This window comes from Vombatus ursinus, unplaced genomic scaffold (genome assembly GCF_900497805.2).
Source record: "Vombatus ursinus unplaced genomic scaffold, bare-nosed wombat genome assembly UNPS02014832.1, whole genome shotgun sequence".
NCBI classification, from domain to species: domain Eukaryota; kingdom Metazoa; phylum Chordata; class Mammalia; order Diprotodontia; family Vombatidae; genus Vombatus; species Vombatus ursinus.
In genome coordinates this window covers 45,015,784-45,034,814 of record NW_020954610.1, presented here as the reverse complement: position 1 = coordinate 45,034,814, position 19,031 = coordinate 45,015,784, and the positions used below count along the sequence as shown (strand labels likewise).

The window sequence follows — 19,031 nt, the reverse complement described above, 5'->3', positions numbered from 1 at the left end:
CAGTCCAGGACATTTGGCAGTCATGGGGAAGGGAGCCAATTTTGCAAAGAGTAGTTATTGAGCACAATTTATGAAGCTTTGTGGATAATGATTAATTTTGTAACCATTAATTTAAAAAATATAACTACTTTCTTGAGACAAGCCTATGAGGTTGCAAAAACATTCCTCAAATGTTCAGATTTTTTTGAGGGGAGAGGAGAAATCACTTTTTTTTTTCTTTTTGATGGCAAAAATAGAGATTAGGAATTGGAACCCCACCCTTTTTTTTTTCTCTTCTCTTTCTGCCTGTCTACTGAGTAACACAGTATCCTCTTGCTCCATGCCAATCGCACATTAATTGCCAAGTACTGATTCGGCAAGATTCTGTCATCAGCAATATTTCATGATGCTTTTGCAAGATTTTGGTTCTGATTTAGGCTCATATAACTTTTTTATTTTTTCAATTTGGTGGTCTTACTGGCCTTTTGAAGAGTTAATTCTGTTGCATAACCAATTGTAAGGAGATAAATATCAAAACTTCCTGTTTGTGCTGAGCTTTTGGTTAGGGCTGGACCCCAGAAGGAATGTCATTTATCTCTTTATGGGGATAAATATTATTCAAATTGCCTTGGTAACAGATGGCTCTCAGTCATACAATAAGTACACCATCACCTTCTGGCTTAGAAAGTAGCTAGGTGGCGAAGTGGATAGAGTACCAGCCCTGGAGTCAGGAGAACCTGAGTTCAAATCTGGCCTCAGACGCTAGATACATAATATTTCCTAGCTGTGTGACTGTGGGCAAGTCACTTAATCCCCAATTGCCTCACCAAAAAAAAAAAAAGAAAGAAAGTAGCTTAGAGCCTTTACCATCAATATCGTAGTGTGGCTTCATATGGATAGAGTGCTGGACTTGGAGCCACGAAGACCCACATTCAAGTCTTGCCTTAGACACTTAAAAGCTATATGACTCTGGGTGTCAATTAACATCTCCAGCCCTCAGGGTCTTCCTTTGTAAATGAGGATGTTGGAATATAAAGCCTCTAAATTTAAGATTTTTCCTTTTTTTTTTTTAAGACAAACCCATTTGCATTTTATGTGGCTGTATATTTGTAGTCCAGTTACTACTTTTAGAAACCAAATGATATCTAGCCACTATAGGTATGGTAAATTACTTTTTATGGAGAAGAGACTTAAATGATATAAATTTGGGGGGATATCCTCAAGGTCTAACAAATAGAAATGAATACAGATCTATTGTAATCCTCAGAGAGTTGGTTGTGCAGGTATAGTTCGAATAATAAATTTTTATCAGTTAAAATGACTGAGTCATTTGAAAATGAAGACTAAAGACATAAACACGGTAATCCAAAGAGACGGAGATACAGTGAAAAGCCTAAAAATGGATTTAGAGCCAAAAGGAACTGTGTTTGAATCTAGTTTTGCTCGATGTTAGCTGTGTGACTCTGGGAAAGTCATTTAATGTCTCTGAGCCTCAGTCTTCATTTGTCGCATTCATCTGTAAAATATAAAGGGCTTGCACCGGGTAGTTTTTAAGGTTCTTTTCTGCTCTTAAATCTGTAATCCTCTGAGAAGAGTTATTTTGTTTTTTTCCATCTTATGTTCCATCATCTCTCTTGGTCTGTCATAAAGTATGTGTGCATGAGCTCATTCTTGGATTCATTTCATGGCCTGTTCTACAGTCTTAAGACAGAACCCTCATTGACCCCTAGGACAGTTATCTAGTAATTATGTGTGGTTGGTCATAAGTGGACCAAGTGAGAGAGTACTGATAGATTAGTGCAACTGATCATTATTACTGACCATGTAACTCAAAGCATATGTTGTAAGGGTAGGAGGCCAACACTATTCCCTGCATTTAGGAAAGGCAGTACTGTTTTTTTTTTTTTTTCTGTTGGCTTTTAGAGAGAAAGGCAAGGGATATGAACAGCAGTTAAGGAAATGGTGTCTGAGAATGAGATTCAATTTTCTGAACCACAGCTTAAAATCTAGAAATGATAGCATCCTGGTATGGAGGCATAATATGATGTAGTAATAACAAGGCTGGCTGGGTTCCTATTAACCCTCTGTTTTTACAGGTGATGTTGTCTTGGTCTAACTTGGTCCATTTTAACTTTTGGTAATAGTTATAGCATATTTATATAACATTTCAGAATTTGTAAAGCTCTTTCCAAATGGTAGCTTCTCAACTATAGAACAACTACTTGAGATAAACAATACAGGAATTATTATCCCATGTACAGATGGGGAAACTGAAGCTCAGATGTGTCATATGACTTGCCCATAGGTAGCTAGGTGGGGTCATAGTGCACAGTGTGTGCTGTAGGGAAGATGCAACATAGATACTTACTAGCAGTATGACCCTGGGCGAGTCACTTCACCTCTATTTACCTCAGTTTCCTCATCTGTAAAAGGGGGAAATAATAGCACCTGCTTTAGAGTTGTTGGATCAAATGAGATAATATTTGTAAAGCAGTTAACACAGTGCCTGGCATATAATAGGCACTGTATAAATGCTAGTTGTTATTATTGTTATTAGCATCAGCATCATTATCTGTAAAATGGGGGTAATGAATAGCACCTACCTCCCAGAGTTTTTGTGAGGATCAAATGAGAAAATAATTGTAAGTGCTTAGCACAATGCCTGGCACATAGTAAGCTCTATATAGTAATAATAATAGCTATTATTATTATTATTATTATGTTACAAAGCTAACAGGTATCAGAGGTGGGATTTGAACACAGGTCTTCCTGACTGCAAATCTATACTAGCACCATTGCCACTATATCATGCTGCTTCTCCAAAGCAGAAGAAGCAAAAAGAACTTTTCTGGGCTAATTATTACTCTCCCTTCACATTGCTTCCCCCTTGAGTCAAGAAGACTCATGTTCATGAGCTCGAATTTGGCCTCAGATACTTACTAGCTGTATGACCCTGTTCAAGTCACTTAACACTGATTGCTTCCCCTTCCCCACTCCGAAACAACACATACAGGAAAGATGGGAATTCCCAGGACAGAATATTATACATACATTGTCAAACAAGATTTCTGTATCAGATATCTTTGTTTAGTTTTTCTTTGTCACAAAGAAAAGGTTTAACCTGGGGGTGGGGCAGGGAGGAATGAGACGTGAAGACAAAAGGCATCATTAAATGTATTTTATTAAAAAGATGTGCCAAACTCGGAAGCCAGGCGCCTGATGTAGAATGAATGCAAAAGCACCTTACGTACCATAAGGATAGTGTTGGTGTGCTAAAGCTCGGAATGGTCCAAAGATTGTAAGAAATACTGAGAATAAGAAAAGTTGGGGTGATAGGATCTTTTTCTTTTTCTTTTTTTCCCCTTAAGGTGCATTTAGGGCAGGAGCCGAATCTGAGAATGGATAAAACCACTGCTTGGGGAAAATGGGATTGTTATAGTGAATAACAGAGAAGGACAAATACTTGAACTGTTATTTGTTATCATTAATTTTAACACTATTGATTCAACAGAGCATATTTTAATAAGCATACTTCTTAAGTGGTAAAATAGTATGAAAGACAAAATTGTAGGGGGCTATCATTCTACAGGCATTAGTTATTAAACATGTTCTATGTGAAAAGGATGGAGGCAACAAGGAAGCTCATTGGATGGAGTGATGGGCCTGGAGTTGGGAAGACCTGGGTTCAAATCCAGTCTCAGAAATTTATTTACTGTGTGATCCTACACAAGTCACTTAACGGCTGCCTGCCTCAGTTTCCTCATCTATAAAATGAGGATAATAATAACACTTTCTTTCCAGGGTTGCTGTGAAGCTCAAATTAGAGTTAATGTTTTTAAAGTCCTTAGCACAGTGCCCATGGTAGTAAGTACTATTTAAATACTAGCTATCATGCTATTGTCATTATTACTACATGTTGTAACATTGATTATTCACTTTAAACTGGAATAAATTTGAAAGGAAATACTATTTTATTATGTGTTAACAATTCATACCTATTAGAAAAATAAGCATGAAGTAATAGAAGCTCATCCTGCCTTTTTTTTTTCTCTAGATGTTTTAAGTAAATTATTCCTGGCTGAAATTCCCTGTTTAATTTAGATAAATGGCTTTTTTGGAATAGTTCTTGAAAATCAGGGAGGTGGGAAATGCTGTTGATGGTTAAACTTGAAAATAAACAAAACTTTTTACTTCCAAAGTGAAAAGCTTTCTTTGAATTTTTGTGAGAATTTTAACCCACACCTTTTAAAATCTCGCTAGTTTGAGTTGGCAATCAACGTTTTTAATTTTTTTTAAAATAATCCCCCTTTTACTTTCCAACATTATTTAAACAGTGTAACTTTTTGGTCTGAAAAACAGAATGAAGCATGAAGTACAGCCAAAACCAAGCTCTGCCTGATTTCATGTAGAAACTGTGGCAAACCACAGTCTTTCAAAAGTTTTCTACCCCAACTCATACATCACTTCCACCTAGTTTATATGAATTTAGGGGTGGGAAAATATGTAAAACTAAGTTCTTTTTTTGTTCAATGTTGCATGAAATTGTATAAAAGGGCCAAGTTTTTTAAGTTTGAACTTTTTAGAGTCTAGTATTCTTTGATTGGGTTCCTGAAAGAGAGAGGTACTGCTTTAGGTATGTAAAATTGATAATATGGGCTAAGAGAGCAAAAAAGTAAAGAGTATCATGTTAACTTTAATCATTTTTAGAAGCAGATTTGTTTCAGGTTTTATAAAGTTGTCCTCTCTAGCTTGTCTGTGCTCTACATTCCCCAACTGTTTAAATCAATTATAAGTCTTTAAAACTGCCAGACTTCTTTTTGCTTGTTTATATTTTGAGCCTGGGTGTGCAATGGCCATTCATAAGCCTAATTAAAATTCTGATTTGGACAGAAGCTTGAACCTGCTCTGTTATTCTGACCTGAGCTGATTCAACCCTCCTTGAGGCAATGAGGTTGCACAGTGGAGAGAGTGCTGGCCCTGGAGTCAGGGAGACCCAAGTTCAAATGTGGCACTTACTAGCTAAGTGACCCTGGGCAAGTCACTTAATCACTACCTGCCTCAGTTTCCTCAACTGTATAATGGGGATAATAATAATAATCTACCTCCCAGAGCTGTTGTGAGGATCAAATGAGTTACTATTCGTAAAAGGTGCTTAGCACAGTGCTTGACTCATAGTAGATGCTTAATAAATGCTTATTCCTTCCTCCCTTTCCTCCCCCCTCCCCCCCACCTCCACTCCACCCCCAATCTTAGTCAACCTGATGATATTCCATCCCTGGGGGCTCACCATATTTTTGTAGGTGTTATCCTTCCTGCAGCTCAGAAATCCCAAATCAAATAAGTCAGCCCCAAAAGCAGGGGTGCTGTGCATCACCATGCCTACCTACACTGTTTTTTTTTCACACCACCATTGAAATCCATTCTGTGATAAAGTATTATTCTTTATGTTTTCTTTGTCCCAACATAATGCCCAGTGAGTACTCCCTCCACTGAGGAAATTAACCTATCTTCCTGACAAAGGACAAAGATTTTGTCTTTTATTATTCAATGCAATTCAGTTCCATCCTTGTCCTATTTGTCTAGAATGCTCTCTTTTCCTTCTCTAAATTTCATCCCTCTAGTGACTGAATACATCTCTCCAGGAAGTTTAGCATATATTCCTTAGAACATATGAAGTACATTATTTTTTATAAACATTCTGTGAGACTCAGTTTAAAGAGAAAGTATACATTTAATGAGGCTTTTGTAATAGGACTGCCTAATGCATCTAGATTTGGGGGTTCTGAAAACAACACAGTTACATTAAGTATATTAGACATAACTTTCCTTACGCCTATAGTTCACCAGTCATTGTGAACTGGTCTATCCATTTGGAAAACAATTTGTAACTCTGCCCCCACTAAACTGTATATACCTTTTCACTCTGCTATATCATTACTATGCATTTTTTTTCCCAAAGAGATCAAAGAAAGAGGGAGAAGGTTTATAACTTAAAAAAAGAATTGTAGCAATATCATTAAATCTTAAACATGAAATATGTATTAAATAATATGGCAAGACAAAAGCAATGGTAATCATAATATTTACTTAATAGAATGCAAAAGCAAGAATAACAATTTTAATAAGCACTGGGGATACAAATAGGAAAGGTGAGATCATCTCTGCTCCCAAGAAGTCTCCTCTCTAATTAGGCAAGAAAGTGAATAAGGGAAAGTTCAGCTGCAAAGCAGCAGGTTCAAAGAACAACTAAGGGTGTCACAATGATGGCAGATGGCAGTACCCAGAAGTGCTTAGGTTACATGAGTAAATCAGGTCTCTGAGGGAGCCTTCTTCCCATCGTACCAGGCTATCTCGTTCAGTAACATTAAATAAAAATATATCTCTGCATTCTTTTATAAAAGTTCTATTTCCACATTTCGTTGTTGAGAGCAGGTGACCTTAAATTCACTAGTATGCTTGGAGATGTCTTTGAATCTGCAGTCTGAGAAGAGCATCATCATTAGAATGAATGGTGGTCTCCAGGCAGGAATATTTTGACTGGCAGTTTGTGAAAGGTAGATGAGAATGGGTAAAGCATTTCATCTGATACTGGCAGTAGGAATTTTGCAATCAATAAGCAACTATTATGTGTTCACTAAGGCACTGTGCTATGGGTTTGAGAAAGAGAGGGAAGTGAAGAAATCTTGCTCTCAATGAGCCTACATTCTTTAGGTGAGAAACCTGGGGAAAAATCTCTTGAGTCTAAGATTCCAAGATCCTATCATCCTTAAGGCTTGATGTCAGCAGGATTGGGTAGGAAGAAAGGGAGAAGAGGATCACTGAATGTTACCTTATATTTACAGTCTAAGTGACTAAGATACCTGTGCATCATTTTGAAAAATGGGGTTCAAAAAGTAACTAATTTATTTCACAGTTCTGTAAATGGCTTCACAGTCAAAACATCAGACACTCATTAAAATGCAACTCTCATTTAATTGCCAGCTGTGAGAATAGAGCTCGCTTTTTTTTTTTAAAAGAAATTTTGTGTGTTGATATTGTAATAGCTGACTTTCATTGTAAGGAAAGAAAGGTGATTTTAATGAAGTGTTGGAAAAGGAATGTTCTTTTTCAATCATATCTCATTTTGGGAGTTAAAAAATAGGATCACTTTTCATACTGCAGTATTAACATTAGCCTTATGTCAGACCTTTTGAGCAAAAATTTCAGAAGAGGTTTCTAGTTAAAAGGCCATTTTGTAAGTATGTTTTAGTAGCAAAGGTATTAGCTACAAAGTTGCAAAGATGGAGTAAAATTAGACTATGTGCTTCCCCAGACATAAAGTCTGATTTGTTCACTAAGCCAGTCATGTTAAGTCCATTTACCCTACCTAACTTGTTTTCAGATCTGTGGGATGTCTGCTTTTTGCTTTTAAGCAAAACACAGATTCACTGGATGAATTGGAAATGTTTTCTGTTTTCTTCATCAAACAGTTCAGATGTTGCCAAGGAGGTCTGCCCTTTCAAAGCACTCTCTCCCCGCCCCCTACTTGCTTCTTACTTTGGCCTCCATGTTCCATGTGTAAAGATTGCTGTATTAACTTGAGCGAAGTAACCTTAGAAAACACAAACAGCTGATTGGCATGATTCATCTGAGTGACATGAGAACTTGACTCCAATGGTGTGAAAATAGGCTCTTGTACTAAAGAAAATATTTAAGTTTCATTTGGAAGGGGCATTCTCCTTAAGTAGTCTATAATTTTTTTGAACTCACTCTGCACATCCTTTCTTCCTGGCAGAGCCTGCTGTTCCTAGCAGCGTTGGACCCCAGGGCAAGATTTATAAAATCAGCAAAAGGGGTAGAGAAATAGGGACATCTTTGGACCACCACCCTGTGAAAATGTCCCCCATGCTCTTCAGCCTTGCATACCTTACTTCCTTCACATTTGTCACTTCTCATCTCTTATAACGTGATGATTCTGTGATAAATACAAGTGTACTCTATTTTCTACAAAAGCTGTATCACTAATAGGAAACCATTCAATTTGAGGTAACTAGAATACATGTGTATATACATACATATATATAATATATAAAATATACGTATACTAATAAAATACCAAATAAAATGGGCGTTTTCATATATATAGTAGAACAGAAATAGAGGATTGTACATGAAACGGTTGCTCTCCATATACTGTTTGCTTTTCTTTTTAAATACATGATCAGTTCACTCTGGAGCTTGCAAAGTTGTTTTGCTTGTCTTTCATTCTTCCTGGCCTTCCTTCTGTTTTCTTCTGTGCATTGTTTCAACTGCTGACTTAAGGACTCACACTTATTTTCTTTTTTCTTCACTCTATACCTATTCCTCTTCTTCTCACTCCCACTTGGAAAAAGAAAGGAAAAACAAAGCAAGCCCTTGTAACATCTATGTGTAATGAGGCAAAACAAATTCCCACATTAACTCTCATGAAAACTGTATGCTTTATTTTGTATCTTTAGTCCTTCAACCTTTTTTTGTGGTGAAGCATCAAATACAACCTTATGTCAGACATTTTGAGCAAATATTTCAGAAATTCTATTTAAAAAGGCCATTCTGTAAGTGTGTTTCTACAGCAAAGGTGGACCAAAATGATGTGGTTTAGGGATTCAGGGGTGCTAGAACCCCAATATCATAACATGCGGGTCCTGCCCTAAAGAATTTGACCCAAGCCTTCTTTCAGCCAAAGACAAAGTTTATTAGAACATCCATCATATTGGGCAGACTCTTAAGGAGTCTGAACATTAATTAGCAAACTATTGGCTAGATTATAAGAATCTGACCAGTGACTAGATTTTAAGAATTCCAGCATCTTAATGGAGACAAGATGGACCTTATATACAGAAAGACTGTGGGAGGGATCTAGGAGTGGCCAAGTAGTTTGGGGTGACTGGAGAAGGGGTCTAAGGAGATCTGGATGGGAGTGGCCAGTAAACTGGGGTGAACAGAACTTCTGGGACCTGGACAATGGAACCCAGCTAGGATTAAGTGTGGGAAATGGCCAGGAGCCATAGGGAGGTAAGACAATGCAGGGGAGATCGGGTGTAGCCATAATGAAAGGCCAGTTCATCAGGCCTCATCATCAGTCCTTTGGAATCATGGTTTATTACTTCATTGATCAGAATTGTAAGTCTTTCGAAGTTATTTTTTTCTATGAATTGTTTTCCTGGTTCTGCTAACTTCATTCTATCAGCTCATACAAGTTTTTTCAGGTTTCCCTTTTGTAATTTTTCATGGCATAACAGTATTCCATTGCATTCATATACCACAATTTGTTTAACTACTCCCCAGTTGGTGAATCCCTAGTTTCCAGATTTTTGCCACTACAAACAAAACAAAAAGTAACAACAATAACAGCAACAACACATTTTATTGGCTTGTTTAGAAGATCAAATCGGATAGTAGAGGAAAGCATTTTGAAAAAGTCATAAAATCTATATAAATGTGAGGTATTAATAATGATAATATAATTGACTGTTAATTTTAAATTTTTGGGGGGGAGGGGCGCTAGGCAATGGGGTTAAGTGACTTGCCCAGGGTCAGGCAGCTAGTAAATGTTATGTGTCTGAGGCCGGATTTGAACTCAGGTCCTCTTGACTCCAGGGCTGGTGCTCTATCCACTGTGCCACCTAGTTGCCTCTAAAATATTTCTTAAAGTAAGTATTTTCAAATTGTTTAAATATGTATCTGAATTTGCTACGTACTGCTAAAAGGCTCTGACTGATCAAGGCTAATACTCATCCTAGGGACAGCTAGGCGGAGCAGTGCCATACCTGCACTCAGGAAGATTCATCTTCCTGAATTTAAATCTAGTGTCAGAAACTTACTAGCTATTTGACCCTGGGCAAGTCACTTAACTCTGTCTGCCTCAGCTTCCTCATCTATAAAAAGAGCTGGAGAAGGAAATAGCAAACCACTCCAGTATCTTTGCCAAGAAAACCCCAAATGGGGTCATGAAGAACATTTAGTTGTTCACAACTGAAATGACTCAACAACATCAATAGTACTCATTCTGTGAATTTTCTTGATAAAATGAGATGTGGAGGGAGGAATTTGCTTTTGGCTTTTAATTTTGACACATTCAAAGAAAACTTTTATTTTTAAGTTAGGTTGGGTTGAGGAGATTGGGTCCAGGCTTGTGATTCCTCCTGGGATGGAAATTCCTTTCACCAAAACAGATCTCAATAAATCTGGAACTGATAGTATAAAAAAACTTCCTGGGTCACTGAGAGGTGAAATAAATTTTTCATGGTCACAGCTAGTGTTTGTCTAAGGCAAGATTTGTACATAGGTCTTCTTGAAACCAAGGGTAGCCTTCTATCTGTGACACACAACCTCTCTAGTTGCCTTTTCATATACTTTTAAGATTTTTGAGTGCAATTTCAGCCTTGAGTTTTCAGTTCTTCAGTGAATTTCACTTTATTCTGTTTATATGGATAGTAAATGTGTTGTCAGTCATTAAGTATTTATTAAGTGCCTACTATATATCAGGCCCTGTGTTAAGTACTAGGGATACAAAATGAGGCAGTCCCTTGACTTGGCAGTCCCTTCCCTCAAGTAGCTCAAGGTATGATGGAGGAGACAATTATACACGCGGCTGTACGCATACACACACGTATTATACATGTATACACACACATATATATAGATATAGATGGCTATATATATATATACACATATACAAATAAGCTATGTAAAGGATAAACAGGAAATAATTAAGAAAGCTCTAGAATTAAGAGGGTTTGGGAAAGGCTTCCTCTAGATTCTAGAGGCTAGAAGATGTGGTTTTAGTTGCAACTTGAAGGAAGTTGGAGAAGCCAGGAAGTGGGAGCTGAGTGAGAGCATTCCAGGTATAGGAGACAGCTAGGGAAAATGCCCAGATCCAAGAGATGGATTATCTTATTTGTGAAACAGCAAGGAGATCATTGTCACTTGATCAAAACGTATGTGATGGGGAGCAAGGCATAAGAAGACTGAAAAGTGGCAGGAGATACAGGTTGTGAAAAGCTTTGAATGCCAAGTAGAAGATTTTGTATATTGAAGCCTGGAGGCAAGAGAGGGCCACTAGAGTTTTCTGAGTAGGGAGTGTGGCATGATTGAATCTGGGCTTTAGGAAAATCACTGTGGCAGTTGAATGGAGAATTGCTTGGAGTGGGAGAGACTCGAGGGAGGCAAATCCACCAGCAGGCTACTGTAATAATTCAAGTATGAGGCGATGAAGGCCAAGTTTCAACAGATCTTGGATATGGAGGATAATAGTGAGGGGTAGAGAATAACACCTAGGTTACAAGGATGGTGGTGCCCTCAGCATTAATAGGGAAGTTAGGAGGGTGTGAGGAGAGTTTGGCAGGGAAAGATAATGAGTTCTATTTTGAACATGTTGTGTTTAAGATGTCTGCTGGACATGCAGGTCAAGACATTTGAAAGACAATTGGAGTTGTAGAATTGGAGGTCAGCAGAAAGGTGAGAGCAGGATAGGTAGATTTTGGAATCATCAGCATAGAAATGGTAATTAAATCTATGGGAGCTGATGATAACACCAAGTGATATTGTATAGAGGGAGAAGATAAAAGAGCCCAATGTGGGAAGCCTGTGGTTAGGAGTTATGAACTGGATGAGCATCCTGAAAAGCAGTGGTCTGATAAATAGAAGAACAAGGAGAGCAGGAGTGGTGTGATGAAAACCTAGGTAGAAGGGAATATGAAGCGGGAAGAGGGTGATCAATAATGTCAAAGGCTGCAGAGAAGTCAAAGAGAATGAGAATTGAGAAAAGGCCACTTTTGGCCTTGATTTGGCAAGTAAATCATTGGCAGTTTTGAAGAGAGCAGTTTCAGTAGAATGAAGTTGGAAGCCAGATTGTAAGGGTTAATATAGTTGAGGGGAGGATTAAATGAGGGTTTCAGGGTGGAGGAGATATGAAGTTGTTTGTAGGCAATAGGGAAGGAGCCAGTAGAAAGAAAGAGATTGAAAATAAGTGACAGAGTGAGGATGCCAGAGAGGGCAATATGTCAGAGGAGATGGGCTGGAATGGAATCTCTTGAACAAGTAGAGGGATTAGCCTTGGTAAGCAATAAGGCCACTTCATGATGTGAGACAGGGGTAAAGGAGAAAATTGTGGCAGAAGGCATCTGAGTGATAGGAAATAGACAGGAACTCATTTTCCCCCCTGTAAAATATGAGACAAGGTTCTCAGCTGACAGAGTGGGATTTGATCCATGGGAGGTTTAAGGAGGGATGGAAAGATTTCGACGAGCCACTGTGGACTATATCTGAATCCTGAACGTTTTAAAAATGTTTTAAATGAACAATGTTTTAAAAATGGAGATTTGTTAGACATATTTAGAATTTTTGCTCAAAGGAGATAGATTTCTACACAGTCTTTGGTCATTGTCCTTTAAAGGAAGAATGCATGGTCTAAATGATGAGATAGATTTTCTTTCCTCTAATGAGAACATTTCATCTCTATCATTAAAATAGGGCTGTGGCATTCATGTTGATGTGTCTGTATAGGCTCTGAATTTTCACTGAATAGAACTTTAAGAAAAGAAGAAAACTTAAAACTTAAAAAGACATCCAATTCATGAAGGGTGTGGGTCTATTTAGTTTCTAAGTAAATTGCATAATAGGGCCACTTTGGATTAGCAAGAATTAAGCAGTTGTTTTCCTTGGGAATAACTTTCTTCCATGCTTCTCTCTGACTAATGCTTTATTCCCAGCCACTCAAGGAGATATCCCCTTCCCCTCCACCCCTTTATGGTTGGTTTTCTGTTTTAATTATCAGGCCTGTAAAGTACAGCTTTATTCACAAGACACCCAATGACAGCTCTATTAATGTTAACACTTGAGGTGGAAACAGCTTCTTAGTAATTATCTCCTGATAGTGGAAATTTCTTTGGAAGGAAAAACTAAGGTGATGTATTTATTTGAAATTGAAGAAACTTGAACTATCCTCAAAGAAAGCAGCAGTTATAAAATTAAATCAATAAATAGAAATAGTTGTAGAACACAAGAATGTGTTGTACAATAATATTGTCTGACTCAAATAGAAAGAGATACCTGGCAGCACATAATGACTTAGAAAATCACAAATTAATGTTATCTATGTTGTATTTTTATTTATTTTGTCCAACATTTCCCAATTACATATAGTGGTTTGTGTACCTCTATTACAGAACAAAGAGTTTTCTGGAGAAAATATTCTGACTTTATTTTTAGTCTCCCCTCTGAAGTTACAAAAGGGAAATATATTCAAAGACTAGACTTGGGGAAACTGAACCTTGTTGGGTTTTTTTTTTTTTTTTAATTCTCTTGAATCATAAAAATGCAAAAGCAGTTTAGTCCTATCTTCCACCTACCTGCACAGGTTCTCATTTAAAAAAATTCAGGAGTACCATATTATTCCTATTTAAGACCTGAAGCAGAGCCTTTGGATAGGTTTGAATTCTCCCTCATTGTCTATGTGGTGAATAGCCTCACATCTGGATTAGAATATAATGGTCCGTTTAATTCCAATTTTTATTCAGCAATTCAATAAACATTTATAAGGTGCCTACTATGTGTGAGTTACTCTGCTGGGATTTGAGGATACAGAGACAAAAACAATACAGCCCTTGCCCCTCAGGATCTTATATGTCAACATGAGGAATAAGACATATATACAAATAAATATGATACAAGGTAGAAAGTGAAAGGGTCAAAGGAGAGAGATACACAAAACACTTATTTGAGGATAGGCTATAACTAAGTTGGAGGAGGTATCAGGAATAATTTCATGGAGAATGTTGTAGCTGAACTTCAGGAAAAGAATTTTTTGGGCAAAGAGGGTATAAATTACAGGCATGGGGAATCTTTTTTTATAAAGAAGACTCAAAGGCAGTGATTTGCGAAGTGTGGTCTGGGGACCCTGGGAAGTCCTTTCAGGATGTCTGTGAGGTCAAAAGTATTTACATAAGAAGTTTTTATTTCTAATATAGAAGATTTATCAACAACCTACATAAACAAAAGGTCTTTGGGAGCTCCTCAGTTTTTAGTAGTATATAGGGGTCTTTGGTCCAAAAAGTTTGAGAAACCTCTGTTCTAAGATTGCATCCATCCACAAAAGTGTATGCATGGGGCGTGGTGGGGAGTTAGGAATGAGTTCAGTTTAGGATACTTTGAGGTTTTGGTCCCTAAATTAGGGCACGATTTCATTTGCATTTAGAGTAAAACCTTACTAAATCAGTCTAGTTGGAAGGAAAGTAAACAAAATGGAAGATGGCCAAATAACGTAGACCTGAATTTTAAATCGATTTTAAGGACCATTTCATTTTTATTATCTTCTGTTACATGTGGTTACAGGTGTGTCTTGAGTAGAGTTCCTTGTTTCACATATAGCTATGGCTCATGAATTAGCAGCCTTCCTGTGTATGTAGACAATAAAATAATTTTTCTAAAAGTTTGCTCTTTTAAGCAAAAGTGGTTAGTTTAGATTATCTCTAATTTCTCTTCTAGCTTCAAAACTTCATGATTCTGTGAATCTAAGTAGGGCAAATATGCCTCCTACCATATTATTTTGTTTGCTTAGTAAGTGTTATTTATATTTGATGCAAAAGTAAACATCAGCTCAGAACTGCCGAAGTAGCAAAATTCTAATAGATATAGAAATAGTCTCCACCAAAAGTCCCACTTGAATGTCTTTTCATGGTGAAGAGGGAATCCTAGATTCTCAAGAATCCTGCAAACTCTGGCAGGCCCTACCAAGTTGTAAAGGCTTTGGAACAAATCTGACAACAGATTGTCTTTTTTTTTTCTTCCCCGAAGACAAGCCTAGGTTCATTCAGAGGCTTATCCTTAAGTTTGTCCCACTAATGTGGGAAAACAGGTGCAATTCTTCAGCAGTAGTTGGTAGAGTTGTGAACTAATTTTGGAAAGCAATTTGAAAACTACGCCTTTAAAGGCTAATAAATTGTGCATACTCTTTGACCCTGCAATACCACTACCAGGGCTGTATCCCAAAGAGATAAGAGAAAAAAGAAAAGGACCCATAAGTATAAAAATATTTATAGTAGCTCTTTTCGTAATGGCAAAGAATTTAAAACTAAAGGGATGCCCACCAATTGGAGCATGACTAAACAAGGTGTGGTATATAAATGTAGTGGAATATTATTGTGCTGTAAGAAATGATGAAAGGGATGATTTCAGAGAAACCTGAGAAGATTTATCTGAACTGATGCAAAATAAAATGACTAGAACCAGGGGAACAATCTACACAATAACAGCAATATTGTAAAGATAATCAACTTTGAAAAACTTAGGAATTCTGGTCAAACATCTCCATTCCAAAAGACTCATGATGAAACAGTTTATCCATCTCCAGAGAGAACTAATGAGCTCAAAATACAAATTGAAGCATATCTCTTTTTCTTGGCTTTTGTTTTTCAACACTGCTAATGCAGAAATTTGTTTTGCATGACTATACCTATTTGTAATTAGTTTTGTATTTCTTGGATTCTCATTGGGTAGGGGAGAGAGGAGGAGGATAAAGAGAATTTGGAGATAAAAGAACAAAAAAATCTCTGCTTTAAAAGTAAATAAAAATAAAGTAAAATTTTGACCTCTGGGTGATGGATTGGGGGGGGGGGGAGTACTTAGTAGCTCATGCTTACTGTCAACTAATTCAAAAACAGGTTCTGTTTATATTAGTGGAAGGAGTGTTCATACCATTTAAGTTACAGAATCTTAAAACAAAATAAGTACTAAATTAGTGAAATCAAAATGGATTTGGTTTGTTGTTATATATCATAGATTTAAAGCTGGAAGGGATCTTAAAAGACTAAGTCCAACCTTTTCATTTTACATATGAAGGAATTGGGTCTGAGTGATTGAGTAACTTGTCTAGGTCACATAGCTTGTGACAAAAGTATAATTTGAACCATGGTTTTCCTGAGTCCTTAGACTCCAATTCTATCACTCTAGCTATATAATGTCTTCCTTGTAAAACCTCTCAATTCCATAGGAAGGGAGGTATAACCTGTCCTCCCTACATGTACTGCTCATCTATAAGGGCACAGTCAATCTTAAGTCTGCCACAGTGGCCAATAAGTAATTGTCTGGTGGTAGTCAGCCACATTCTTTATATCATCTGGTCTGTGTAATGGTCATTGCTAGCACATGTAGCCCCCCCATTTCTACAAATTCTCCTTCATGCTTTCTTTTCAAGGATTTATTTGTACTAATGGCCATTGCACCTATTTTTTTCTGTCTCCTTTATTAGCTCACTGCATGCCAAGAATAATATAGTACCATTGATTCAACTTTTCTTCTTGAGGCCTTCCAAGTCAGTGGGGACTTTAATTTTAAGAGTCATATTTGCTGGGAGTTTTTCCTTACACTTAAAAACAAGATTCTCTTGAACTTCTATCTTCCCTGTCACAAAGACATGTTTTAGGTCTTTTCCCTCAGGTTACCTTGACTCAGAACTCTGAATGCTTAGAAAGTGTTCATGCCTTCTTTCTGGGTCAGTATGGCATCTCCACCTGAACTACAGCTGAAGTAAGGGTTATGTTGGTTCCTGAACCAGGGCAACCCAAACATTACTGTAGCAAGGGCCATGTGAATGACTATCTAAACGACATGATCTGAATAACCTTTTACCTGCCAAACCAGTGAAATGGATTCCTGCCACATCAGTCGTTAAATATAACCACCTTGGCAAACCTTTTCAATTTTTAGCTTCTCTTTCCTTATCTGTTAAAGAATGTAAAACTTGATGATTTATCTCAAGGTCATCATGAGAAAATTGTTTTATAAGCCTTCAAACACTGTATAAATCTGAGTTTTTTATTACTGTTTCTTAGTTTTTATTATGAAATAGCCAGACTCTTATGAACAGTCCATGTTGAAGTCATTGGCTAAAGAAATCATACTGTATGGTTGCTCATCAAAAATTATTAAATCTTTCTTTTTTCTTTCTACCTTTTCTCGCTAGGTGCATTTATCATCTGCTGGACTCCTGGCTTAGTCTTGTTACTTCTAGATGTCTGCTGCCCTCAGTGTGATGTCCTGGCCTACGAAAAATTTTTCCTACTTCTTGCTGAATTCAATTCTGCCATGAATCCCATCATCTACTCTTACCGTGACAAGGAAATGAGTGCCACCTTCAGACAGATCCTCTGCTGCCAGCGGAATGAGAACGCCAATGGCCCCACTGATGGCTCAGATCGCTCAGCATCTTCACTCAACCATACCATCTTGGCTGGAGTTCATAGCAATGACCATTCTGTTGTGTAGAAACCAAATGGGAAATGAAGAACCAGCCATAGACTGTTGAGGGAGTACCGGGGAGAATAACAAACTGATGTATTTCAACACTAATCAACTACAGTATTGGTTTCTAGAAAACCCACTCATGCACAAGACTGGGTCATGTATGAGAACTGGCATATGCGAAAACACTCATCCTCTTTCTCCTCTCCCCACTAAAAGTAGAAAGCTGATTCCTTGTAATGGAATTCATAACTAGATCACAGAAGTCTCTTTAGGCTATACTGATTAGATTTTCAAAGACTGCTTTGTTTTGGTGCCAGTTGAAAACAGTTCTGATTAATTATGCTTGTGCCTGTTTAACTTCATTTACATGTAGAAACTTAGGCTCCCCCCCTTTTTTTAAAAGAATACATTTCATGTAATAAATGTCATGTTTATGCCTATCAGCATGCTTCTGATGGATATTTTATGCATAGAGAGAGCATAGTCTTCGTATTTTTTGGTACACTACCATAACTTCAGTATTTCTTTTTCCTCATGCAGAAAACAGGAAAGCAATGTAAATTACAATTATTTCTTTTTTTTTTTAAAAGCATGCATGTAATGTGTTTATGCAGTTGTTTTAATGAAAAAAGAAAAAAGATGCTCATTGTAAAATCTTCTAAAAAACAGAAGAGCCTAGATCTAATTCCAGTATTTGTTTAGATTATGAAATAAATAGTATTCTAGTCTCATGGTATTAAACTTCTCATTTGTGGTACCAAGTATGTAACATATGCAGGGGTCCTTAGTTTATCACTGATGGGATTTGTGCTCTAAGAGAACAGAATCATGGGGAAAAAATGAAGCACAATATTATTTTAAAATATATTTATGATAACTGAGTGTTTTCTCATCAGCTGTGCATTACAAAGGGATTTTTTAAAAATTGAGAAATGTCATGTCATGGTTTACCTTTGTAAAAAGGAATTTTCTGCTTTTGCACTGAGTAGGTGGCATTTTTAAGGGCATCTTATTAAATTACCCTTTTTCCCTTAAAGAACAGTGGTTACTTGAGTTACATTGAGGTACAGTGTTTTTTTTTGTTTTTGTTTTTGTTTTTTTAGTGCAAATCTAAGTAGAAATAGTAAGCTGCCCCAAAACAAATAAAATCTATTAATCTAGCTAATAGGATTTTGCTGGTCTAATGTCCCGATCTTGAAAACCAGATATAAGTTTAAAGAAATTACAAAGAAATCAAAAGTACCATAAACTATTCAATGAAGAAGTCTCTATCAGTGAAATGTAGTGAATAAAGGAACTTTATATTAAATAGCTTGGGCACTTATATCTGAAAAGTGGGAGTGGGTGTGTGGCTGTATTATGTATCATCTCCCCAGGCTTCCCCCATAATAGATGCTTTCATGTTGTTCGATGTTCTGATATTATGTAGTCTAAGGGCTGTGAGTAAGTGCATTGGTGTGACACAGAAGATCACATGTGAAGGGACACAATCACAAGAATGGTCTGGAGAAATGGAAAAAGGCAGACAGGAGGAAAGTGTAGAGTACTTGTTAAGCTCAGAGGGACTCAAGGTAAAGTTTAAGTTTGGAGCATGGGCACAAAAAGTGCAGAGAGTTGAGAGCAGGAGAGAGGAAGTGCAAAAATCTTACTGAGATTGACATTGACACATTTTATTTAAAACACAAAATATGTTAATGTGAGCAAGAAGATGAGCCCTAGAATTTTCACTAATGTAGATACATTGGGAAACAGGAGGGCTAGTTTAACTTTTAAGGAACGAAAATGAAATA

At 37.1% G+C, this 19,031-nt stretch overlaps 1 protein-coding gene across 3 annotated transcripts in view; it reads left to right on the top strand.

The window, feature by feature from the left end:
* The window catches only part of LPAR1 (lysophosphatidic acid receptor 1), a 145,667-nt gene extending 127,690 nt beyond the window's left edge, over positions 1–17,977 (top strand). For all 3 annotated transcript variants that reach the window (XM_027839312.1, XM_027839313.1, XM_027839314.1), the window contains one exon: positions 16,961–17,977. In XM_027839312.1, coding sequence (XP_027695113.1) covers positions 16,961–17,262 — 302 coding nt within the window. In that variant the 3' untranslated portion in view covers positions 17,263–17,977. The remainder of the gene's footprint in view (positions 1–16,960) is intronic.
* The last annotated feature ends 1,054 nt before the right edge of the window (positions 17,978–19,031 follow it).